General features: G+C 39.9%; 2 protein-coding genes across 3 annotated transcripts; one reads left to right on the top strand and one right to left on the bottom strand.

The window, feature by feature from the left end:
- Nucleotides 1-4: 4 nt before the first annotated feature.
- ORC1 (origin recognition complex subunit 1) lies at nt 5-20,478 on the bottom strand. Of its 2 annotated transcripts, XM_074832038.1 has the most exons (18): nt 20,329-20,428; nt 19,409-19,513; nt 17,945-18,072; nt 16,311-16,480; nt 15,513-15,888; nt 14,575-14,872; nt 12,703-12,807; nt 12,146-12,347; nt 11,136-11,242; nt 10,227-10,328; nt 9,545-9,716; nt 7,212-7,319; nt 6,302-6,451; nt 4,969-5,088; nt 3,302-3,468; nt 2,051-2,138; nt 565-705; nt 5-127 (listed from the first exon to the last, which is right to left on the bottom strand). In XM_074832038.1, exons 2-18 carry the CDS (start codon nt 19,495-19,497, stop codon nt 83-85), a joined length of 2,568 nt encoding a protein of 855 aa, XP_074688139.1. In that variant the 5' UTR covers nt 19,498-19,513; nt 20,329-20,428; the 3' UTR covers nt 5-82. The 2 variants fall into 2 exon arrangements, with proteins under 2 accessions (XP_074688139.1, XP_074688140.1); XM_074832039.1 differs by lacking the exon at nt 5-127 and having other exon boundaries at nt 319-705; nt 20,329-20,478.
- Nucleotides 20,461-24,838, top strand: PRPF38A (pre-mRNA processing factor 38A). The gene is made up of 10 exons (XM_074832040.1): nt 20,461-20,758; nt 20,831-20,990; nt 21,515-21,636; nt 22,126-22,211; nt 22,372-22,482; nt 23,035-23,147; nt 23,679-23,705; nt 23,785-23,882; nt 24,221-24,269; nt 24,496-24,838. The coding sequence occupies exons 1-10, from the start codon at nt 20,629-20,631 to the stop codon at nt 24,536-24,538; spliced, it is 939 nt and encodes a 312-aa protein (XP_074688141.1). The 5' UTR covers nt 20,461-20,628; the 3' UTR covers nt 24,539-24,838.
- Nucleotides 24,839-25,234: the final 396 nt, after the last annotated feature.

Here is a 25,234-nt window from a genome sequence, read left to right as displayed (position 1 = left end):
AAAAAGAAAAAAGTTGGTTACGTGAATGACACTTCTTCAGGTATTTTTACTTTCCTGGTAGCAGTCTCCCCAGTTCAAATATTCAGCCTTGATTACAAGCAAAGTTCCTTTTTATGAGATCAGCAATCTAAGTTAAAGCACATTTTAACGATGATGCCTTTTATATTCAAAAACACTACATAAAATGCAACACCACAGACACTGCTAAATTTTAACCTCCTCAGCATCAGTAGTGATACAAGTAACCCATTTCAAGTTCATACACCTCAGCTGAAAGGGGACCATTTACCAGCACATAAACATTTGAAATCAAACTGGTTTTAAAATATTTTTAAAAATTTTTGAAACAATTTCTTTATTATACAAAAAGTGCTTTAATACACCAAACATTTAAACAAAATGTTTAGAAAAAATACATTTCACTATTTCCATTTTATCAACAATTAAAAAATTAAAATAAACATTATTTTTAAAATTTATACATATTAAAAAAATAAAATCTCTATCGCTTTATTCATCCTTGAGTGCATACATGACATCATCCTGGCTGATATTGAGTCGCACCTGCATGTGAAGATACTTATTACTGGACTCCACCAACAACAGCCTGCAGGCACCAAGTCTTGAGCAAATTGCCATAATTTCTGATATTGTAGGACTCTGTATGCCTTCAATTCTACACAATGCTATGTGCTGATGATAGACCTATTTAAAGAAAAGAGAGAAAATGGCACAGGTCATGTTTACCTCCTGCTGCAATTGAGTAATCCAAGGTGAAAAAGAGACACTTCCTTCCCTCCCCTGCATCTATGGGAGGGAAGGAAAAAAACTCTCTCCAGCCCATTCAGATGAAATGCACACATGCTGCTGTTCAGCACAAACTGTTAGGACTTTGTCAAGGAAGTAACAATTCCAAGCTATAGCTTCTTTTTTTATATAGCCCAAAAGCAAAACAATTAGCAACCTACCTTGTCTGCTCTTTTCTAACTAGATCAGTTTATGTTACTACACCTCTTCTCCCCTGTGGACTAGAGCTTATCCAGAAGATTAAGAGCTGATTTACAATTAATTACATACCAGTTCACTCAGAAGCGAATTTCAGGCCCAGTGACTCATAAACACAAGTCACTTGACTACAAACACAAAAGATCACAGCTTTGAAAGGCACAGGAGAATGCACTTGTCACAAATCATGCAGACTACTAGCAAATCTGTAACAAGAATCAGTTGGGGTCTTCTGCTTTTCTATTTAGAAAAAGCAGAAGAAAACTCTTTTGGCGTTAAACTAAGGGGAAAGTGTAACAAATCAGTCTAACAAAATATTCTTTGAATTTCAAAGAACCCATCACCCAGTGTATCTATGCAACCAACTGATGCAGATGTTCAAGAGCCAGTAGCAAAAAAACAATTAAAATGCTTACTTACAAACCTGTAGAACCAGATAAAACTAGCAGGTTATTTTATATATAAATATATAGTTCTAAACATTTTTATAAGTATTAACATTTAGCTTCCATACTATGAATTATGAAATGGACTCTGTAGTCTTCACAGCTCTGCTGGTGTCAAGTATTTTATGGGTGTACTAAGAAATTGAAGCTACTAGTGACATATCTGCCTCTATTGAGAAAGACAGTGATACAGAAGTTGGAATCCGCTTTCAGTTTTCCTCCATGAATTATGGTGTGTGGTATTTTCAGGTTCTCTTATTTTTCCTGTTATAAAGCATGTTAGCTGGAGGCATGGAATATTTTCAGATGCAGGCCAAAAAAATCCCTTTGTGATCCAGAGTAACATTAATACAACAGTAGGTGTTTCCAATCATAAGTATTTAGTCCCACTGAAAAAAAGGCAGTAGCATTCCATTAGGCTTTACACCTGGCCTGGGCAGCCATGCCCCAATTTACCCTGTCATTATATTGTCTTCCATCATATTTCAAGAATGAAAACCCCAACTACTTAAGTATTTACACTTCTGCCTGATAATTTTGACAGTGCCCCCCTCTTTAAGAGGAAAAAAAAAAAAAAGTACCCCAAAACATGAACATACCTGTTGAACTGTTGCCTCTTCAACTCCTGCCCTGCGAAACTCTGCTAAAATGGCTTTCAAAAAGATTTGTTCATGCAATGAGGCATTTCTGAATATCAAAACAAAAACAGACAAAAATCAATCTGTGAAGTTTAGAATTTATGAAGTGTCAGGAAGAAGCCTGGAAGGGAAATTGCTTGGTAACCATATATTTAAATGCAGGGTATTTTTCTCCCTGGGAGGGGTAGTTTATGTCAACTAGCCATTATATTATGGCCTGCAACTCCAGCACCATGATACGCTGCATTTCACCTCACCTCTCTATCAGTGTATCCAAACACAACATTTAATTCCATGTGTCATACATGTTTTGTGGTGGTGTGTTACAGTCAACTTACATTTATGTATTAACAAATTAACATTGAGGTTTTCAGGCCCAAGCAGCACAGTAAAAGCAGTACTTACACATCCAACAAAATACTGTATTTGCATCCCTTAGTCCCCCCTTCCCTGCTGAAACAGATTCTCTTCCTTTTGACTAGAAACTGGTAAAGCACTTTATCAGTTACAGTCTGTGCAGACCACTAAAGGGCAACATAATTCCTCACACATATGACCTCAGGAAACCTTCTAGAAGTCTGAACAGAATATGTTAAAGAAAAAAAACAGTTCAAAGGGGAAAGTCTTGCATTCTGCTCAGACTTCCGTGGCTGCATCTAAGCAAGCGAAGACAGTGGCACAATGCAAGTGGATATGCAGAGGGGAATAGTTGACTCTTGAGGACCCAGTGCCTACACTATGCACATCTGAGTGGTTTCTCCCTTCAGTCTAGCTCCAAGTCTGGTCTGGTATGCTGAATGATCAGTAGCATTTGTGGTTGCGGGCTTCTGAGTGTATCTTCCAGATTTAGTTCCAAGTGGAAGGAATTCAAATACATGTACTTGGAAACTGATATTCAGCAAAATCAATGTACAGTAAGGAGGGACAATCAGGAAATTTCAAAAGCCTCCTCCTGAACTGAGCCAACACACTAACAGGGAAACATCCTGTATAAACTTGAACAAGTGACTTCTGTGCTTTTGTTTCCCTTTAATTCCTGTTTTGTACCCCTATCACAGGGGTGCTGCAAGGTTCGTTTTGTATCATACTTCAACAAAGCATGATGCATCACATATGCTCCCAAAGTGGTGAGGACAGACTGAATGCTTTTGAAAAAATAACCCAGCAAAAAAGACACAAAAGCAAAGAAATTCCTTTGAGAAATATTTTTACCTGATTGCATTTATATATGGTGATGAAAACATTTCATCTATGGCTTCTGTTATGTGGGCCATCCTGACTATTTCAGGGGTTCTCTTTTGGCTAGCAAACTCACAGATCTCAGTGGCCCTTCTGCAGATGTCAAGGCAACGCCTTGCATCACCAGACAGTGCTGCGACCTGAAAGTAAACATGACAGGTTTGTAGCAATATTTCCTACAAGTTGAGAAAAGAGTTTAGCAAGAATCAATAGACAAAAAAAGACCCAGCCCAACCTCAGAACAGGAGAGCAATGCTAGTGTGAACTATGTTACTAGAATCCCAGGTTTCAAAGAAAAATCTTATTGACGAAAACCAACAGAAGCAACCCTCCCACACCCCCACTGTTATCTGGTCATCACAAATTCAAGACTGAACTTTCTTCTATAACTGCAGAAGTCGGAGACCAAGAAAAAAAAATTCAGGAAATTCAACGTGAGCAGTTCAGTTCTACACCAAAAGTTTTCAGAAATGTTATCAAAGACCCTACCACAATCCAGGTTCATCCAGAGAAAAAAGACCAGGCGAGGGGGCAAAAAGCTCCTCAGTTTTTCCATACTCAATAGAATACTGATTTTGAGTGTACATTAATATTTTTTAGTTGGTCTCGAAGAAACATCTGGGATAGTGAATTTACATTTACAAGTGCCTGAAAATTTTTAGGTGTCTGAAATTTCTGCAACTAAATACGTCTTAAAACTCCTCTTGTGGTTTACAATTTTAATAAAGCTATGAACATTCACTAGATATAGTACTGGCCTAGTTTTCTCAGTAGATGCTGATAACATATGAAAGCCCTAGAATGCAGCTGGAGTCAAAAATGAGAAACCCTTTAGAAAGCCTAATTGCAAGTTATTGTTCTAGATTTTCTGAAGAAAAATGATACTAGAAAAACACTGCAGATTCAGTCTGCAAAATCATCACTATTCTTACAAAAAGGTGGTTCCTTCATAACAAAACAAATGCTTATATTTACTTCTGACATATTTACAAGTACTCTTTTTTTAATCCTACAATGATGCTTAGCAGAAAAAGTTTAAGAGTAAACTGGTCGACAGATGTTCAACATAATGTTAATAGATTATTTTAATGTATAATTGCTACATAAGACATTAAATAATGCACACATCTTAATTTGAGAAGCTACTGATCCCTAATGCATAATCTATTTTTTGTACAACTGAGCATTAAGACTAGAGATAGAACAGGTACTACCTATTACGCCAAGGCTTTAAACATCTTGAGAAAGAGAATGAATATGGATATCTCCACTGCCACTGGCATACTAATTTTTTTCAAGATTATCCAATGACTCACGTTATGCCAAACACTGGAGAAAGCTGACATCTTATCATTATGCATTATCACGACTCTTGTTGTCATGCCTCCAGCTCTTGGAATATACTGCTGCCTTCTCAAAGTAGGTGGAAAAAGCAAGGACACTGCTTTAGCAACGTTCCCTGTGAAAATACCCTGTATACCTTACAGAGAGCATAATATATGATCCACTACTTGACCTCACTTGTCTTCAATACACAACACATAACCAAGTCTGACAACTCTCACAAAATTCTCCCCTGTTGCCACCAACACTCTTTACCCTAGGGCAACACAAAGGACATACATCTGTACTGTGCTTACCTTTCTGGAAACCAGCTGAATTGCATCCTCTTCAAATGCCTTCATGCCGTTCAGTCTGGATGAAATAATTTGCTGTAACTGTTTGTAGGTGTAGGGCTGAAAGGACATTCTGGTAAGGCCCTGTAAGTAAATAATACAATACAGTAAAGAAGCATTTGTAGTGCCTGAAAACTCTCAACTGCTCAAGCATAGCCTGTATAGTTAATTTTCTTTAGTAGAAACAGTCTCTTTCATATCCTTTCCTTCTAAGTGATATGCTTTAATCAATTCTTCCACTTCCTATTTGTGAAAAAAATGTGCAAAGCCACAGTTTTGTAGATAAGTGAGGACCACTGGTTGGACCTCCCCACTGAAAGGCCTGAGGAGCACGTGCTGCTGCTATTAGAATTCAAGTTTCTCTTACAAAACTTGTAAACAAATCAGAGCCATCTAATACAACAATCTTTTGATAAAAAAATAAAGTGTAAAAAGTTTTAAATACAGTAACAGCAGAAGCTATGAAAAAATAATCACCTTTCCTTTAGCAAATCTGTATGCAGTTATACTATTGACTTCACATTAGCAATCAGCCAAGAATTAAAAATCCTCTTCTGGCTCAAGCTGATAAAAACTGCTTTCAGCTGGACAATCTATGTTATAGATGGTGCACTGCCTTTCATATTCTACAGGAGGCCTGAGAAGAATGCAAATTCTTCTCTCTTGTGACTACATAGACTCAGCTGATCTGCAGATTTAGCGGGTGGGGGAAAGCAATTCACACACTGTGGAACTATTTTTGAGTCACAGAAGGATGGAGGCACAGAGCACTGTTTATGCAAATCACTTTTCAGAGCAATGATTAAGAGATGACCTAGGAAAATGTATTCAACACAGGTGTAAAGCACATCCAACTTTGTCCAAAGGTATCCAACAAAGCAAATCTACCAGCTGATGATGGCAAACAGAGAAGTAACTAGGTGCCTGAAATGAAAGGGGAAAGGAAGGGAAACCAGAAGAGAATTCTTCTGAACTCCAGAGTAAGCAGTTTAACCATGAAGCATGGCATTTGATTATCCAAATCTTAATATATTTAAAACGACATCTGCATTCTTAATTTATTCTTACAAGAACACAGTGTTCTTACACAGCATAAAATCTGATTAGCAAGATGGCTCCTAAACTCACTTTGCTAGATTTATGTGTTCATTATCTGCCCTCTGGAGAGGGAATTATAAAAGTATTGTTTTACCTCTAATGTAACCAATCCTACCTTTCTCCTGGATTACTTTTGATTGCCTGCAGTATTTAATCTGTTCTTATTTTATAGCATAGCAACAAAACTGCTAGGACATACCAGTCTGCTAGCTACTCTGTTCATCATTATTCTTTCTGGCAAGTCCATGGTGTTAGCAATGGCCAAGATGATTAACTTGGAGTGCTTTTGAGTTGGCCAGTCAAATAAGTTGTACATCACATTCTGTTTCCGGGTCCACAGAAGATCAAGCTGCAGAGGTAGAATGAGAAGAATTAGACTGAAAAATAATAACCTTGTATTTCCAATATCTGATGGGGGTTTGAGAGTGCTACCTTTGCCAGAGAAGACTTCTTACATGACTCTGAACAAGCTGTCTCTGTTGTGTTTCCTTTATCCGTCTACTAATAGGACTACACTTTCAGAATTAGGGCTTTAATCTCTTTTGGAAAAGCAGTCCTACTACATGCTTGAACAGTATTAATCACAGTAGACTGATTAAACAGCTGGAGTTTTTAAACACTACTGTGATGTTAATACTACATCTAACAAGATTAAAAGACCCTCCATGTGAGAATGTGAATTAGCCTACAGCAAAAAAAATCAGTGTGCATTTGTTTATTACTGAACATACCACATTCAAAGAGTTTCAAAACTGGGTATGACTTATTTCACTCTGAGTTTTCTCACTGGAAAAGCAGCAGTTTCCAGACAAAACACAGTTGAATTCTATGGTATTTAGGACTTGATAGAACAACTCATTCCATGACTTGGACCAAAACAAAACACAAAACCAACATGAAATCCAAGGCAGCGAACAATAATGCAACAGGATACTTGCCCATTTAGTTTCCTAATAACGCTAAGAGGAACTATTTGGGTGTCTTCTCTTGTAAGTCTATTCCTTTTAGGTCACATATGATATCCAAGTATAATTTGCCTTTTTCCATCCTCCAAAAACTCATTTCTTATGACACTTCAAGGAAAGGGAATGAAGGAATCTTTGTCTCACCTCATCCACTACCAGCACTGTGGTCTTCCTCTTTGGTCCAGGTGTATTGAACAGTTTTGCCAACAGTACTGCAGCATGGGTTGCTGTCACCTTCTGACCTGTCAGTAACTGGACAAGGATTAAACAATGTTGTGGGTTAATCAACCCAAAACCTTGGAAATAGGAAGTTTAACTCATATTTGGTTTTAACTTTTCTCTAACAATCAACATCAAGCATCTGGAATTTTTTTCCCCTGGAGGGGAATAAAAAAGAGAAAGTAGCTCATAAAACACTCAGGTTTTATATGTCCATACTGAACAGAAACAAAAGAATATATCACTAAAATGAAAGGCCATTAGAATTTTAATGCAATTTGTCTTAAATATAAATTCATTAAGAAATCCTGAACCCAGTCTCAGGAGGAGTCTAAACCTAGCATACCTCAAGGGTGTCTCTGAATGCAAAACACTGAAAACTTAAGGCAGTTGATTACTGAAGTCAGTCAGCCTGACTTCAGCAATCTTGGAATCCCTTTAAAATATTAATGAATCATCAGCAGGATCTAGAACTAAATAATTTATTCAACTCTAAGCTAAAAAAATACCTTCAGCAACAACTGCTTCTGCAATAGGCTATGGGGCAAAACAGATGAGCTGACTGTATGTTACCTCTTCCCTTACAGGTCTAAAGATAAATAGAAATTAAAGCCATGACATTCAAAATTACACTATATAATGCTGAATCAATTGTTCAACATAGTTCAGAGTCAAGCTGTAAAGTAAAATGGAGATTGCATTTGAAAATTGTATTTGTTCTCCATAATCCCATAAAAACTGAGATTTCATAATTATTAAAGAAGTCAGAGCATGACAATAATATATAATCTATACTTGCTTCATGTTTCCAATTCAGTCAGGGCAGTCTGAATCAGTCACACGAAGCAGCTGGACCACAGAGGATCCTGTTTCTACAGCTCTGGAACTGGGCATCCAATATATCACAGACTACAGTTTGTTATGGTGGAACTGGCACACTTACTGTACCCAGGTATTTAACCATATCTCCTTCATCTGTTGGGGCCTTCCTGTCCCTGTCCCTCTTCTATAAACTCTCCTATGACAGCAAGGTAGCTGAACACTCCAGAATTTACTGCAGTCATGCAAAGAAATGTAAGCAAACTGGAGCTTGAGACTGCAGTTTGAGATGCAGCAATCAGAAGAGTAGCAGCAGCCTAGCTAGGGCACTTGGGTCACAGCTGAGGCAGAAGGGATCAGAGAAATAAGTGGTTCATCTGACTACATGCTCCCCTGAAGGATATTTAACTGGGCTAGCTTCAAGGGTTCAGGGCCCATGGGGGTCAACAAATTTTACTTCCAAAGGCCTATTCTTTATTAATTTTAAAATTTTATGCTGAACAGGATAGGAACGAAGAGTGTTAAGATACATTAACATTACCATGAAATAAGTTAATGGTCACAAAGCCTTTCACTATGCTAAAGAAATACAGCAACCTGCTGTAACAAATCCCTCAGCAAGACACCGTCTATGCTGGTTTGAGGAAAGGATGCAAATATGTAAATTTAACTCCCAACTATAGGAATAAGGATATTATAACAATATATGCCACCTCCTGCTCAGATAGAAGATGTCAAACTTAAACGGAACATAAGTTTATAAGAAAATGGAATTTTCTTCAGGAAACCATCATTTCATTTCCAGGTCACTGGCTTAAAGTTAGCCTAGACTGACAAAAGTCTTGCACGGTTACTGTCTAATACCTTTGGGTGATCTTAATCCAGTCCTCAGAAGGTTAATTCACACCCATATTAAACACAAGCACAGTCACTAGTTCCAGATGAGATAATGCAGACTAGTTTGTCATAGAAATCTGAAATACAGTACTGCTGACAGAGATGGTCTCTTCTTAGCTGGATTGTTATGATGACAGACCAATTAACCATTAAGACCCCTTTAGTAATTTTCCTACTGCTACACTGACTCCAGAGTTGTCATCTCAGTAACTTTTTAAGCATACAGGTGCAGAAAAAGTTATAGAAGGGGAAAATATAAAAAGAATCTGTTTAAATTTTTTTTAGACCTGAGTGGATGCAATAAAGCAGGCTCTCCCCCAACCACTGCCCTTATGCAGCTGAAAGCAAAATAGTTCAAGAAGCTGGCCATGGCCTTCAGCTAATTACTTTTTAACCTGCTCTAAGATATTAGCATACAGTCTCTTGGAGGGACTACTTGTAAGTATTAATATGTTAAGTGCCTTGAATACTGTAATACATCAAGGATCTGATGGTAAAGCCTAAGTAAGATCTCTTCTTTAGGCTTCTAAGGCTTTACTTACCTCTAGTATCTGCACGTAAGCTTGGTGAGGGTCAGTCAGCTTCATGCCATTGATCTCTACAAACTGGAATGATGGTAGCTCATCATTTTCTGCAGCTTGCTGAAGACAGCTTATTACTTCATGAACAGTTGCAGTTTTACCTGTTCCAGGCACTCCAGAAATGTACATGCACCTACAAAAGGAAAGCACCTTTTCAGCAGCCTAAGCAAAATGATAACACTCTTAGGATTAATGAGCTGGAATTCCTGGGCTCCAAGACCAACCTTGAATCCTACTCCTCTGTCACTTCAGGCAATTCCCTATATTTCAATCACTTTATTTGCAAACTGGGACACATAACACATTGAAGGTTCATGAGGATTTTTATCATTACTAAAGCAATTAACAACCTAAAAGTACTTTATAAGTGTAATTTAGCTCTTTTACAAATAAAAAAGGTTTCCCAGACGTCTAAACTTCACTAGTTATATTTTGGTCTTTAATTTCAATCTACACAATAAATGACCCCACATTATTTCTATGCACAACCCTTCCTAAGGAAGCAAAACACCAGGAAAATTCAGCTGGGAACTTTCATTCAGCCAAATAATGGTAACATGAAATAAAAGTAGCGTTGATTGGCTGACTACTGTTATGACATAGGTAGCTGTGATCTCGGTTACAGTCTCACCAACAAACTCACCCTCCTGTACCATCAATAAGTTTGCTTTCCACAAAGTTATAGATATCCTGGAATTCTTCCTCACGGCAAGGCAGAGATTCTGGGATAGCAGAAACATGCAGCCTTTTGATTAAGAAAAGAAAAAGAAAATTGAAATCAGAGGTCCAAGGTTTGCGTTTTTGCAGTTCTACCTGAAAAGGGCCTGCTGAGGAAAACATAGCCAGATGCTCCACTTTTCACAGTTGTGTGTAGTTTTTCAAATCTCTCTCACATACTTTTAAGTCTGAACACCAACATAAAGTATCCCAAAAGAAACAGCCTAGTCTCCCTATATGTGCTTTTAAGTTTTAAGAGCACTGAACAGTCATCTTCATAAACAAACAGCATAAATACGCAGCAATAGAGATCTAGCTGGTTTAATTCACAAAAAAAATGTAAGTCAGTGTAGAGGTAGGATAAAACAGGGGAGACCACTTATAGGAAACTGAAAAAACTAAAACTCAGTTTGAAAGATATAGTCAGTCCTGAATGCTTTTTTTTTTTTCCACTGTGAAGATCTACAACGATAGCTGTAAAGCTTTTTCGTGCACCAAAAGGAGACAAATATTGTACCTTTACAGTCTAAAGCTAATACGACAGGATCTTTGTTTTTCTAATGTTGCACAGAATAAAGACAGATACTTAACTCTGAAGAACTTAGCATGAACTGGTTATAATAATTTGAAATTGTAAAAGTGGTAAACACTACTAGTATTTGTAAATACAGTATTGTACTGTAAATTCTTAAATACTCTTCTAGTATCAAAACACCATGCATTTTTACCAAATTTATTCAATATGGTCAAAATGACATTTTCTTATTTCAGCATAGCCTACTGCTATGCATACCTGATGTAAAAAAGAGGTTTTCCTCCCCTGAGTACATGTTACCTTAATCTGGCTTCTTCTAGTATACTAGCTGGTTTCTGTGCTGCATGGTTGCGCCTGGGAATTTCGGGAGTTGCATTCCGGGGTGTCTTGGGTGTTCCTGGTAAACGCTGCAAAGAAAAGTTACAACCTCAAGCAGATTTTCTATATACAGCAACTTCTATTTGTACAAGTTTCCCAAGCATTACTTCTTTTAACTGTCTGAAGAACTTTTTAATTGTTAATGCTTTTCTGAAGTGCTGTGTTACAAAGTGATCAGGTTCTTAAGAAACAGCAAGCAATTAGAAATCGATCTATCTGAATTTCATTGTCCAAACAAAAAAGTCATACGTGATCTTCATTATTCTTCTGTGTTGTGTTTACAAGTTCTAGGATTTCTGCATTACGACATACCATAAACACAGAGTAAAAATTAGCCATTGACAGTATGTACCTGGCTATGGTGCCAAATACAGTCATAATGAGTTTGGCCTAAAATCCATGGAGCCTGGTATCCCATCTCCATCAGCAGCCAGGACACTATGCAAAACTGCCAGCCACACTCTTTGGTGCGGCCATGAACACTGCAGAGCATCCCTTCTGTGTTCATAATCATCTGCACATTGGTAAGCTTTCAAGAATTAAAACTCTACTGCCAAGCACAAGTTGGTCTTATGACTTTCTGCTATATATATATATAGACTGCACTCAGTAAAGACTGTACAGAAATAGAACTGAAATGTCTGTGGGCAGCTTACAATAAAAGTAAAAATGGTGGCCATAAATGGCTTCATCAGTTTGTTCCGCTCCAGTCCAATCCAACATTTTCCCTGTTTAGGCTGGAGTTTTCTAATCAACATTCACAATACACAAGTGTTTTATACATTACCTACTCATACCAAAGATCGTATGAATCAAGATAACATTTCATTAAAAGCTAAGGGTTCAGATACTTAACTTGGGTACACAGGCATCAAGCATTCAAATAATTGGCTCAGAAATAATAAAACCAGTTCTTTTATATGGAACCTTACAGTTTTCTTAGGAGTCTTAGCAGGAGTGTGAACTGAAGACTTCCTTGAAGATTTTGGGGTGCTCAATGTTCTGCTTGATTTAGTTTTCTTTTCTGGTGTACAGAGCACATCATCCTTCTCCTCCTCACTACTTGAAGAGTAAGAGCTGTCTGAACTAGACAGAAAATCCTCTTCCTGGTTCAACTCTAGTGCATTTAATATGCTATGAGAAACAGAAATTACATGAGTTTTTAAAAAATACATACAACCCTACACACTACAAAGAATCATTTGTACGTTTTCAGCTTTTTCTATAGTTATTGTATCAGCCAGCCAACGTATTTTCCACTTGAGCTGTTAATTTTCCTTGGCTAATAGACTGCTTTAAAGGAAGTCGGTTTTCTGATGAACACCATGAGTTGGCTTTATGTTTCTGAATGTAAGACAGTTTTCACTCACACTGCAATTAAGCTGTGCTTCAAGAACCATTTGTATTTCAATATTAAGCTAGACAAACTCTCAAGTATTCAGATTGCTAGTGATAACTTGAAGAAGATACCATGCACACAAAAGTTTACCTGACTTGCTCTGCAATACGAGTGTTTGTTTTCTGTACACATATCCTACGAGAACAAGGGCTCAATACAGGGCTCTGACTACACCGTTTCTGATATCCAATTAAACTGTAAAGAAAGAACACAAAGTTATTTGTATTTCCTTTTTGCATCACACTTGTAAAGATGGAGAGAAGGCCTTTCAAACTTCAGGCTCAGTTGTTATGGCTGCCAATCCAGCATGAATTCTCATTCAGAGTTATTCACAGATTGGCTATGGCATGGATACTGGCAGCACAATTTCCCCTCTCTTGCATTCCCTCTTCAATGTATCTTTGCCAAGGAAAACAAAAACCCACAAAATATTTACTGCAGTTCATTCATGGTCTGTACTGTAAAGATTTTTATAGTAACATGTAATTATTTCTGTAAAGCTTTGTGAACGAGTTGAGGAAAGCCAAGTCTAAAGAGACACCATGAGTCCATACAAGTCAGAGCTGCTAGCTGACCTGTGATGCTGTGACAACAACGACTGCACTAGTATTAGTTCAAAACTGACATGTCTGACTCAGACCCTATCAACTTTGTTTCCTGGTGCACCCTCAGCTGGCAACAGCAATTATTTCACATTGACTGACAGCTGCTGCACATTTACAGCCTTCCCTCACTTCACTAGTTACACATATACATCGGTGAAGAGCACTGAATAGATGCTGATAAAGTGGAATTAGCAGCCAAATTATTTTGCAAATATAACACTGTCAAACTGAAGGGACAGGGGCTCAAAACAGCAGTGGTTTTTAGTCTGGTTGTGGGTTTTTGAGTTGTTTGGTGGTTTTGGTTGGTTGTTTTCTGGGGTTTTTTTGAGAGAAAGAGAAAACAAATCTGATTTGGGCATATCTGATTTTCTTTGGAGTAGATTTTTATATTTGTCTTTTGAGACTCCTTGGTTGTCTTCTTGGGCACTTCATCCCCACCACTGAAACACTTTACTGTTAATACAACTTTCCTATTATAGTTATAATGAGATGAATCACTTTATTTGTAGACAGTTCTCAGAATTGTTTTAGATCTATAAATATCACTGAAATGCCATTACCTTATCATTGGTAAGTAAGGGTTTTTTTCCTATGCAGTAAGTGACAAAAATGTGGTGCAGATCCACCAAGTGTTGCACCCACATCTTTAATCTTTGAAAGGAAGAAAGGAGGAACATGACTGGTTTTTTGCTTCTTACATTTTATACAAGAAAGTCCGATCCATTCCCTTCCTGCCCCCGCTTAATGCCATTTTAAAAGCTGCGTGAAGACACACTTAATCAACTACACTTTGAGTTTTGAATTCTTTTCTACATAAAAATTAGCATGAAAGTATACATACAATTATCATGAGAACTCTCACGAGGACAATCACATACCTTTCTATAGTTCAGTGTATCTCAATAGTTGTCACAAGTAGGGCACATTTGAGCCTGTGTGACATACATACTGTGACTGCAGGGAAACAAATTTTTATCCATGCTAGTGAGTACAAACCATAACAATCAATATGGCTTCAATTCCCTTTCATATCATCCTACAATTCCCATTTCCAACCTCTTCTCTCTGTTCTTGTAACCACGAACTGCTTGTGTCCATCTTTGAAGTCAACTCCTCTTATGATCTCCCCAATCATTCATCCACCTCCAAGTGACACGCTTTCCAGAGCTTCACCACCATGGACTTTTAACTATTTAGGCTATTCCCCCCTTCTGTCAGTGATCTCAACAGGCAAAACATGGTACACAGAAACTTCACCCGCTTTTCTCTCCAGAAGTCTTTCATAAATGTGCTTTAAGAGAACTACATACAAATAGAAATCCCACGCAAAGATAATTATAAAAAGGCGATCACTTACGATATAGTGTCATCTTTCACATTAAGATTCTTGGCTTTCTTACTGGAGTCGCTGACCTTACTATGGGGGGATAATTGTATTGTATCCTTAAATCTCTGCCAGTCCTCTGCAGTACCAAGCACTGACTTTGACTTCGCATTGGCACAAGGTATTTTTGGTGGAGAGCCTAAAATGCCAGTGAATTTCACTTTTCTTTTAGTAGCTGATGGTTCTAATGGTGTTACAGCATCACAGAGATCATCCAGAAGTTCCAAAACTTCAGATCCCAGGAGCCTGCCTTTAGGAGATCTTATGGGACCTAGGGATCAAGAAGAAAATGAACTTTTGTCAGGCTTTAATATGTTTGGATTGGTTAACTTTCAGAAGACATGGTATGACTGGCTCAATTGCTGTCATTTAAGTTAAAGGAGATGGCATTACACTCCAGGAACAAGGACTAGAAGGCATACACTTCCTCTAAAGAGATGACTAAATAGAACACAAACGGATCTTTTTCAGTTTTCTAACCCTCCTCCATCACTTACAACTTTACTCAGGCTCCAGTTTGAAAATATTGCATGTTACATACGATCAGACATGCTTATTCAATCAGCCCAATGTAAACATTCTAGCACACCGTTAGAAGATTCAAGAAAGTGAGACATTCTGAGGTCAAGTTAGGCTGATTGGTAGCATTTCAGCCAATAAGCACTTTATTTTAGACTTACCAGTTAGAAATAAAACATCTGCAACAGCAACTGGATATAAGAAGTGAAATAACAGACATAAGACAAACAACTGATGCGCCCAAAAGGCTTGGGCTAACCCCAAAGCCTGAATAACGTAACTAAGAATACTGATGTTGAATATTACCATTGTTTAAACTACTCAAAATGAAGAGGCACAAAACATACTACATTCAAAACTACTGAATGAACAGAATATTGCCATATACATACTGTTTAACTGTAACTTCTTCCTTGCTGTTGGAGTTTTGACGTCATTAGCCACTCTTTGTGACTGTCTCTCCTTAGCAAGAGAAGACTTGGAAGCAGAATGTTTTGATTCTATTTCCAACTCAACATTTTTTGGTTTTGTGGTGCTCCGAACAACATTCTCTGTCTCTTTTTTCAGAGGGGAAATAATGTCTGAAGGAATAAGTGAGTTTGAAGAGTTTGGGATGCCACCTTCTTTCTTCCTAGCTTCTTTCAGCTTAGAGAATGTGTCAGGGGACAAAGCCTTAAAGCATTTTCCATCCCAAGACTGTTTTACATAGAAAGTTTGTTCCTTGTTTAACATAACAGGTAGTTCCTCCCCAAGACGTAGCGGTATTACCTGTAAAAACAGAAAATACCAAAACACACGTACCTTAACATTTACTGTTAATTTAGCATTCAACGATTTCCTATTCACAGATCTTATTATCGGAACTCATGCAATCCTTCATTACAGAGGGGAACACCTTCAACCTACAGTCACACTAGCGTAAGTTTATGGCACTACAGGACTCCCATTCACATTACTTCTTTCCACACAAACCTCTAAATGCGCTGGCTGCTGACAACCAAAGTCATTTTGGGGTGGAAGACAGAATATCAACAGTTTTCAACTATTCTATCCTATGTTAACTGCATTAACAAATACACATCACACATTTGGTTTGGGAGGGAATAAAGTAGCTGCACTGTTCTACTATGCTTTTCAAATTGTTCCTGTTTCCTTCTTCCCTTTACGTGTAGACGGCTTGCAGTACATACCATGATACTTTTAATAATGGTCTCCACAGCTATATCAGTGTCATAACCAGGAACTTGATCAAAAAACACCTCTTGGGGAGAAATCTCTCTTTTAAGCAGTTTCCGTTTATTTTGAGGTATCTCTGTAATGTGAGAAAACCACTGCACAACTGCATGTTTCTGCTGAGCACCTGTAACAATGAAAAGAAGTCAATGAACATTAAGAATTTTATTGTATCACAAATAGTTACTACCAGATCTCAATGACTTTAGCTGAAATGCCATCAGTAGAAATCCTCCCTGGACTCAGGTGAGAAAGCATCTGTTAAGAGATTACAATTCCCATTTTCTAAGCTAAATTAAAATGTTTGAGTTGAGACTTTCAAGGACTAAGATAACACCTACGTCAGGTCTCAATCACAAAACACCTGGAGACCAGCTCCAGACCACCAGTTCACTATTGCAAATTAAGAAGTTCCCTATTTGCATAGATATGATGAAATCGAACCCCACTAACCAAAAGCAGTGACATAAAAGGAGAACTGAGAAATTTCAGAACACTACTTGTAATGCCAATATTATTTTAGAAGCCAGAAATGTATTTATTCACTGCCTAACAAACCAGAGAATCCTGCTGTTGAAATATCTAGGAGAAAGTCTGAATATACAGTATAAGTGTAGAGAGAGTTAAAAGAAACATTTGGAACATACTAAAATTGAATATTAAGTTACTCTCTACGTTTTAAGGTGTTCCTCTTTGAATGAAAACAAAGTCACATATCTTTTGTTATATATCTTTGACAAATTTATTAAAGGAAAGATCTTGTTTTCAAGGAAGTTTCATGAGTTTCATTCCACCATGAAAAGAGTATTGTTATGTCACAATAAATGTGCGTTAGTGAATAAATAAGATGAAGTGATATGTATTTATGTTTAAAAAAAGTAAAGAGATTAAAAAACCCTCAAAACATTACAATGGCCAAAACAACAAAAGGTCTTCAAAGAAATCAGGCATAGCTAATGAGTAGTTTCTAACTCAGACATAGTCTTTGTATTGGTCACCTTACATGGTTTATCTTTTCATATCTATCTTGTTTATAAACCAGTAGTTCTACAAGGGACAGAGGTAATGAGCCCCATTTATTCAGCCTTGTATTGCTAAATTACAGAATCACAGAACTGTTTGGGTTGGAAGGGACTTTAAAGATCACCTAGTTCCAAGCCCTTTGCCATGGGCAGGGACACCTTCCACTAGACCAGGTTGCTCAAAATTACCTGATATCTAACAAGATGCAAGTTCCAGGGTGCTGTGGTGCTCTTGCTCCATTTGGATTCTCCAATTTCTAAATAAAGCATGAGCTCACACTATCTTCCTCAAGGACTATTTCTTTTAAATTAGACAACTAAGCAAAAAGATTCTAAGAATTTAATGTCTTTAAGCTCTCGGTTTATCTATCAAATTTAGTTGAAATTAGCCATCAGCCCCAAATATTTGAGGAGCATGTGAATACAGATGCAGTGATTACCAATGCCTAATTTTCTTAATAAATGAGGCCAGAGGTATAGTATTAATGCTAACTACATCCCCATGAAATAGGTAACTTCAAAACATTTAAAGATTTCTCAGATAGGAAGTAAATTTTTATTTCTCTTACCATCTTCATATAAATCCAGGAGTTGTGCCACAAAAGGTTGATCTGCATTCTCCCCTTCTACTAAAATAAAGTTGCCAAGCTGTATACAGGTTTCTGTCCTGCTTCTTTCTGATGTAATAAGGATTCCCCTAGAAAATGATACACATATGCAGATTAACAGGATTTCAGATTCATTACAATTCACATATCATTAAAGCTGATGGACTGTCAATTTTACAGCTAGTTACATCTTCTCTTGTAAACCTTACAATTTAGTTTCCTGATTAAAAGCTTTCATATATAATTCAAATAGACATTTAAAAGTGTCCAGAGGGCAACTGAACTCGACACAGCTGTTCACTGTTCACTCAACTGTTCGACACCACCACCCCGCCCCCACCACAAGCACTGGGACAAAGAAAAAGAGCAAAAGGCTCAGGAATCGAGATAAGGACAGGGGGAGGGTTGCCCACCCATTACAGTTATGGGAAAAAGACAAACTCATTAGGGGAAGAAAAAAAAATCACTTTAATTCAAACACTAACAAAACCAACACTTAACAGAGTGGGACAGTGAGAAGGGTTACCACACCTCAAAAACACCTTCCCCCCACCCCTCCCTTCTTCCTGCTCTGCTCCCAGTCTCTCTACCTCCTCCCCCCAGTGACACAGGGGGCAGGAAATGGGGGGGGGGGCAGTCAGTTTGCGGCTTCTTCCTCCTCAGGAAGCAGGGGGGGATGGACTCTGCACATTCTTCCCCTGCTCCACACGGTTCCTCTCTCACAGGAGACAGTCCTCCATGAACTTTCTCCAGTGTGCATTCTTCCCACAGGCTGTAGCTGTTCCCATCCTGCTCCAGCGTGGGTCACCCCCACATGCTGCAGTCCTCCCAGCACCAGACTACAACAGCAGGGGCTTCTGCTTCCCTGAGTCCTGGCCTTTTTCGGGCACAGCCACCTGCTCCAGTGTGGGGTCGTCCAGAGGCAAATCTCTGCACCATCGTGGGCCCCCACGGGCAGCAGGGAGGGCGGCCCTGCCATCTCACCACGGGCTGCAGGGTGGGTGCACCGGTGCACCTCTCCCCCTTCCTTCCAGCCCCCTTTCAGGTTCCCGTTCTTAAATACACTATCACAGAGGCACAGCCACTGTCACTAATTGGTTCAGCCCTAGTCAGAGGCAGGTCCAACTTGGAGCTGGGGGAGCTTTAAGAAGCTTCTCACAAGGGCCACTGCTGTAGCCCCCTCCCCACTACCAAAAACCCCACCCCACAAACCCAGCACGTTTAGTTAAATGTTTTTGTTTATATATCATACAATTTATAATTCAAGAGTTTTGTCACAATGTTTCTGTTATGAACACGCAGTCATGCTCAAAACCTCACTCATACTCTCACCAATGGCCACATTGACCTAAACAACGTCAAAAAGGTAAAGAAGCCTTCATTGATTAAGTTTCACTGAGCAAGCCAGAAATAAGTGTCATTTACTTGTACTGGGAAGTCCTCAGTTTTCTGTCTGAGCTCATGGGTTTTCCATACCAGGAGTAGGTAATTTTGTTTTGCTGCCGGGTATTCATGATTCCCAAGGAAAAGCTAAAACACATAAACAATTTTTAAAATTACTATTTAAAAATAAAAGCAGGGAAAGACTCGAGATGGCCAGATACACAGAAACACCAACAACTCTTTCAGTGTGTATGAAGAACACGGCATGCATCGGTCGATTCAGCAAAGCCTACTTTCCCCAAAGCCTCCAGACGCCTCTCCCTGAGGGAGGAGGAAAAAGGGAAGATACTTAGCAGGGGATTTCTTCAATTCCCATTTTTCACATCTAGTGCTTGACTAACACACCTGACAAACTTGCGATTCCCTTGTTACTGGCTACTTTGCTTCTTCACAGAGAAGGTTATCAGCTATTCTCTTACTACCAAACCCTCCCGCTGCCCCGAGCTGCGCAGGAGGCCGGCGCGGCCCTGGCCGACCACTGCCGCCATGGCCGGGGCATCCCGCTTCGCCTCGCTGTTTTCTGTCCAGACCTCATAGCGACCAGGCGGATGAGACCGCCACGAACGTTTCGCTTGCGCTCAATTTTTATGTTTTTTTTTTAATGTTGTTTTTTTTTTTTTTTTCCCTAAACAAGAATTTTGTCTCTGGAAGCAGGCGACGGGGCTCAGGAAAATGCCCCCCACCCCCCTCAGCCCGTCGGTTTAGCCGAGGCAGCGGAGAGCTCAGGCAGGGCTCTGCCTCAGGGAGGCCGCTCCCCGCCCCGGGCTTCTGCCCGGCTGCCAGGCGGCCCACGGGATCACGGCGTGGGCAGGGTCGGACACGCAGAGGGACACCTTGGCGCTCCACCACCCTCCCAGAGCCGCTGTAACCCGTCGCCCCCCGTAGGGCCCAGGCCCACTCACCGCGGCGCCCACTTCGCAGCACTAGGATAGAATTTCGCGCCAAAGCCCACCCGCAGCCCCACCCCCTCGGCCGCGCGCGCACAGGGCGGAAGGGGCGGAAAGAAGCCGCGCAGCAGCCGCCGCCATGTTTGCGCCTGGCGCCCCGAAGCCGCGGCCGGAAGGGATGTTATAGCCCGAAGTTAAGATGCCGGCCGGCGGCGGCGGCGCCCCGGAAGCGGAAGTGGCAGTGGCTGCAGCCCCTCACGGAAGGGGAGCGGGGGCCACTGCCGCGGAGTTGAGGGGAGCTGTGTAGCGGCAGCCATGGCGAACCGGACGGTGAAGGACGCGCACAGCATCCACGGCACCAACCCGCAGTACCTGGTGGAGAAGATCATCCGCACCCGCATCTATGAGTCCAAGTACTGGAAGGAGGAGTGCTTCGGCCTGACGGGTATGGCGGGGTGGGCCGGGGCGGGAGAGGGCTCGGTGGGGAGCCCGCGCTGACGGCCCGTCCCTCTCCTAGCCGAGCTGGTGGTGGACAAGGCCATGGAGCTGAAGTACGTGGGGGGCGTCTATGGCGGGAACATTAAGCCTACGCCCTTCTTGTGCTTGACGCTGAAGATGCTGCAGATCCAGCCCGAGAAGGACATCATCGTAGAGTTCATAAAAAACGAGGACTTCAAGTAAGTTGGTAGCTTGATTTTTATCTTCTTTGGTTGTCATACTGAATGAAACTGTCCAAATCAGCCAGGGAAACCTCAGTGCAGGGTTTAGCCTTTAGCAGGCCCTGATAAACTCTTCTTGCAAAAAAGAACATCCTTCCTCTTGCTTTCAAACTGTTCTTCTTGTCACTTGGGCTGTTGGAATGGCTTGCCTCTGTGGCATTTGCTCTCTGTGATAACACACCTCCACCTGAACTATTTAGAATGACGTGCATTAAGGGAGCGATATTAATCTACTTTTTCTTTAATATTTTTTTGTGATAATGCAGTTCCTGCATGCATGAACAACCCATACTGAGATTATATATGTATATTTGAGTGTGTATATATATATACTTGAGTGCTTGAAGGAGAAAGTCTAAACAGTCATGTATTCTATTTATTTTAGTGTACTGATTTTCCTCAGAAACTTATGGGAAAAACTCTTTTATTTAAATTTCCAACTATGCAAAAAGATCAGATATGTGAAACGGTTTACTTTTCAGGTATGTCCGAATGCTTGGTGCATTGTACATGAGATTGACAGGCACTGCCATTGACTGCTACAAGTATCTTGAACCACTGTACAATGACTATCGAAAAATAAAAAGTCAGAACAGAAATGGGGGTAAGCACTCTTACATAGTTGTGGTTTCTTAGCACCTCATAGATGAGCTTTTGTTAAAAAAAATATCATGGTAGATAAAAGTAAATATTTTGTTTAGTAATATAAGCTTAAAAAATTGTGGCATAGTCATCTTTTTTTAACTTTACTTATTCATCCTTTGGATAGTCTGTTGCTGGTCTTGCTGACCTGTACAAATGAGAACTGCCTTGCTTATTTTGCTTTCCCCAAGAGCTTGTGTTTTCTCTTGGGCACTGAAGCACAGTTCCATAACTACCAAAGAAACACTGTTTTGGGTGCTGGTTTAAGCCCTCTGAATCTACTGATTCTAGCTGTGCAGTACTTTCCTTTTTGCAAGATAAGCCTCATGATTTTCTTGGAGAATTTTAGAACTGTTGTTTGTACAGCCCACTGGACAAATTGTCTGAAGTGTTTCATTGTTACTCTAGCATTAATCTTGTCTTTTAAATGCTGTTTTCCACCCCTCCCCAGAATTTGAACTGATGCACGTGGATGAATTTATTGATGAACTACTCCATGAGGAACGTGTATGCGATATCATTCTGCCTCGATTACAGGTTTGGAAAAGTGGATGGTTATGGAATTCTTAACTGCATCAGATTCAGTAGTTGTATCAGCTACCAGCTTGTTGCATAAAGCCCTTCTGGCACACGAGATGCCTCCTTAGGTGTTTGTTCTTACGTGGGTTACGTATGATAAAGTTGTAATTTCTCCTAGAAACGGTATGTTCTGGAAGAAGCTGAGCAACTTGAGCCTCGTGTTAGTGCTTTGGAAGAAGATATGGATGATGTAGAATCTAGTGAAGAGGAGGAAGAGGAAGATGAAAAGGTTGGTGAACTATATTGGAAAGGGATAGTTAAAGCTGGTGGTGAGTCACTGCCGAACACTTTATGGTCTAAGAAATATTTGAGGGGAGGCACCAGGAGGCTGCATCTCTTATCTCCCCCCTTAACATATTTTCCTATAAGCTGCTTGCGAGAACATGTTAGACCCTGAAGCAGTTTTCAGGTGCTCTGTTTGTCAAGCTTTTCTGTCTCCTGAAATTCACAAATCTGAATCTGTTCTGTGTTAAACATATTTCAGATTAAATGGTTTTACATACATATATAACAGAGAACTAAAGGTGATGATGAAAGTTATGATGACCGTCAGGGTCAACTCTGCTGAACTTCTTAAGAATCAACAGTATGAGAGGTGGCCATTGTAATTTCCAGCTGGCAAACTTAGGCAGTACCACTCACTTCTGCACATGAAATACTTGAGGATGGGGAAGGCTGGTTGCACGACTTCTGTATTTTGTATTAATTGTTCAGAAATCTTTACTGATAAAATCCTTGATGAAACAAGACTTACAGAACCTTCCCCTGCTACTGTTTCCAGCTGGAACGAGCACCCTCTCCTGACCACCGCAGAAGAGGCTACAGGGACCTTGATAAACCTCGCAGATCTCCAGCTGTGCGATACAGGCGGAGCCGAAGCAGGTCTCCAAGAAGGTGACAAGGCTCTTCTTGAGCAATATTCTTACCTATTGTACTGCAGCTGGCTGAAGCAAAGCAAAGAAGTGAAGATGGCAATTCAGCCAGAATCTCTTAACACCTCCCAATTCCTTTAGCCACTTTCTGAAGTAAGGAGTTGCAGTGCACAGCCACAGTCAGCCCGTCTGCCTGTTTCTCTAGTCCTTCAGTAACTCTTGAACTCGCTGGCCAGCTTAAGCTAAATCTGAAAATACAGTGAAGATATTAAGGAGAACAAAGTGCTTTGTTTTCACATGAGCCAGAGGCTCGAGAGAAAATCCTTTTAATTGTTCTTACTGATAATAAGCCAGAAAAACACTCATCACCAACCCCATTTGCTCACTGTATGGGCCAGTTCATGTACTGCCTCTTGTGCAGGAGGCCAAACACACGCTGACCAGAGATACAGTGGAGTGCAGGGGAAGCCCTGATGCTGTAGAATATGAGAAATTAAACAGCTGGTTCTGGTCACGATTTTTAGTGACTTTTTCTTTTCTCCCCCAATTACAGGCGAAGCCGCTCTCCAAAGAGAAGAAGGTAGTCCTTTATTCTATTATTTAATCTCAGAATGTGTGCATTTTTAGTATGGCTATCTTAAAAGCTTCCTTTCTCTCAGTCCATCACCACGCCGGGAGAGGCATCGCAGCAAAAGCCCAAGACGACACCGGAGCAGGTCCAGGGAGAGGCGCCACAGATCAAGATCTAAATCTCCAGGTATTTTTGTCATTTACAGATTAACTCTGGCAAGTCTTTACCAGCAGGACATCCACTCTAAGAAAAATCTGTGTCACGGTATCAAGAAGGTAGTGTAGGTACTTACTACTGGCTCATAAAACTGCTAGTAAAAGCACAGCTGGAGAACTCCTTTAATACACGCAAAATTGCTTTGAGTACGTTTTTCAAATATTTGCTAGGAGGTTAATTTGCATGCCTAATTAAGGCTAGGGTTGTTCTGGCATTATCACACTTGGTCACTAGAAGCAGATTGCATTAGCAAAACAAAAAAGAATTCCAGGGTGTCTGGAAGTAACTGTCACCTTTTTATCTCATAGGGCATCATCGCAGTCACAGACACAGAAGTCATTCCAAATCACCTGAAAGGTAAAGGCTTGGCCTGTTTCTTAAGGGTGTCTGTACTGCTGTCATTTAATCTTGGGGATTGAAGGTCTTATTACAATGCTGGAGATGAAATATTTCATACAGTACCTGCCTCAGTGTTGTCAAGTCACACTATCCACATTTGACCACAGAAAACACTACTATGAATCACCTTGGTCTTTCAAACCAATTACTAGTGCTGTGTCCTATGGCCTTTTTTCTGTTTCAGGTCTAAGAAAAGTCACAAGAAGAGTCGGCGAGGGAATGAATAACAAGCTAAATCCAGCACACAACTTGAGGACCTTGAACTGCAGTCTAATACTGTCCTGTTTGCTTTACGGGACAGCTGGATATGTACTGGCTGCTTCAGCAGTCCCTTTCTTTAATCCTTCTCCTCTTGTACAAGTCTTGTTTATTTGTTTTTTTTTAATTAAAAGAAAGCTAAGAATACTTTTTATGTAGTTGGTTACTTATCCTCATGATAGAATTTGAGGATTGTTTTTAAATTGTTTTTCTCAAGACCCGTAAAAACTAGTGACGAGCAATTAAAAAAATGGGGTTTTGTCTTTAAAGGCTCCTTCTGTTTCTTTCATAATACTTTGTTTGGATGTCCCCTAGCTGAAGCTGGCTTCATTCTCAAATCAAGGCGTTGTTTTGACAAACAGCCACTGCATTCAGTTGCCAAAGTGACAGTATGTTTGAGTTATGAACACTGAAGACCTACCAGCCTGAGTATCTCAAACCTCCAGCACAGGAAAGGAACTAAGACTGTCACAGTCCCGCATGTTTACCAGAAGAACTAAACTCTCCAACACGGATGTTACTGGTTCCTTTGTAAGAATCATCCTTAAGCCTCATGACATGCTGCTTCTGATACTACTATCAGACAGTTTAGAAATTTCAAGTAGTACAAAGCACTTAATTCTTTTTGGGCAAGAAGTTACTCAGTATATTTAAAAACCGTAAAC

Source organism: Strix aluco, chromosome 8, assembly GCF_031877795.1.
Source record: "Strix aluco isolate bStrAlu1 chromosome 8, bStrAlu1.hap1, whole genome shotgun sequence".
NCBI lineage: Eukaryota > Metazoa > Chordata > Aves > Strigiformes > Strigidae > Strix > Strix aluco.
This window is presented reverse-complemented; position numbering and strand designations above follow the sequence as displayed.

Bases quoted from the DNA above. Each gene is read 5' to 3' on its own strand.
- ORC1 (XM_074832039.1), bottom strand. From the start codon at position 19,497: ATGAATACCCGGCAGCAAAACAAAATTACCTACTCCTGGTATGGAAAA. The intron at 6,452-7,211 runs GTGAGACAAAGA...CTACCTCTGCAG, and splicing joins CAGTGCTGGTAGTGGATGAG to CTTGATCTTCTGTGGACCCG. The intron at 3,469-4,968 runs GTAAGCACAGTA...GTTTACTTTCAG, and splicing joins TTCAGCTGGTTTCCAGAAAG to GTCGCAGCACTGTCTGGTGA.
- PRPF38A (XM_074832040.1), top strand. From the start codon at position 20,629: ATGGCGAACCGGACGGTGAAGGACGCGCACAGCATCCACGGCACCAAC. The intron at 23,148-23,678 runs GTGACAAGGCTC...CCCCAATTACAG, and splicing joins CGAAGCAGGTCTCCAAGAAG to GCGAAGCCGCTCTCCAAAGA. The intron at 23,706-23,784 runs GTAGTCCTTTAT...CCTTTCTCTCAG, and splicing joins CGCTCTCCAAAGAGAAGAAG to TCCATCACCACGCCGGGAGA.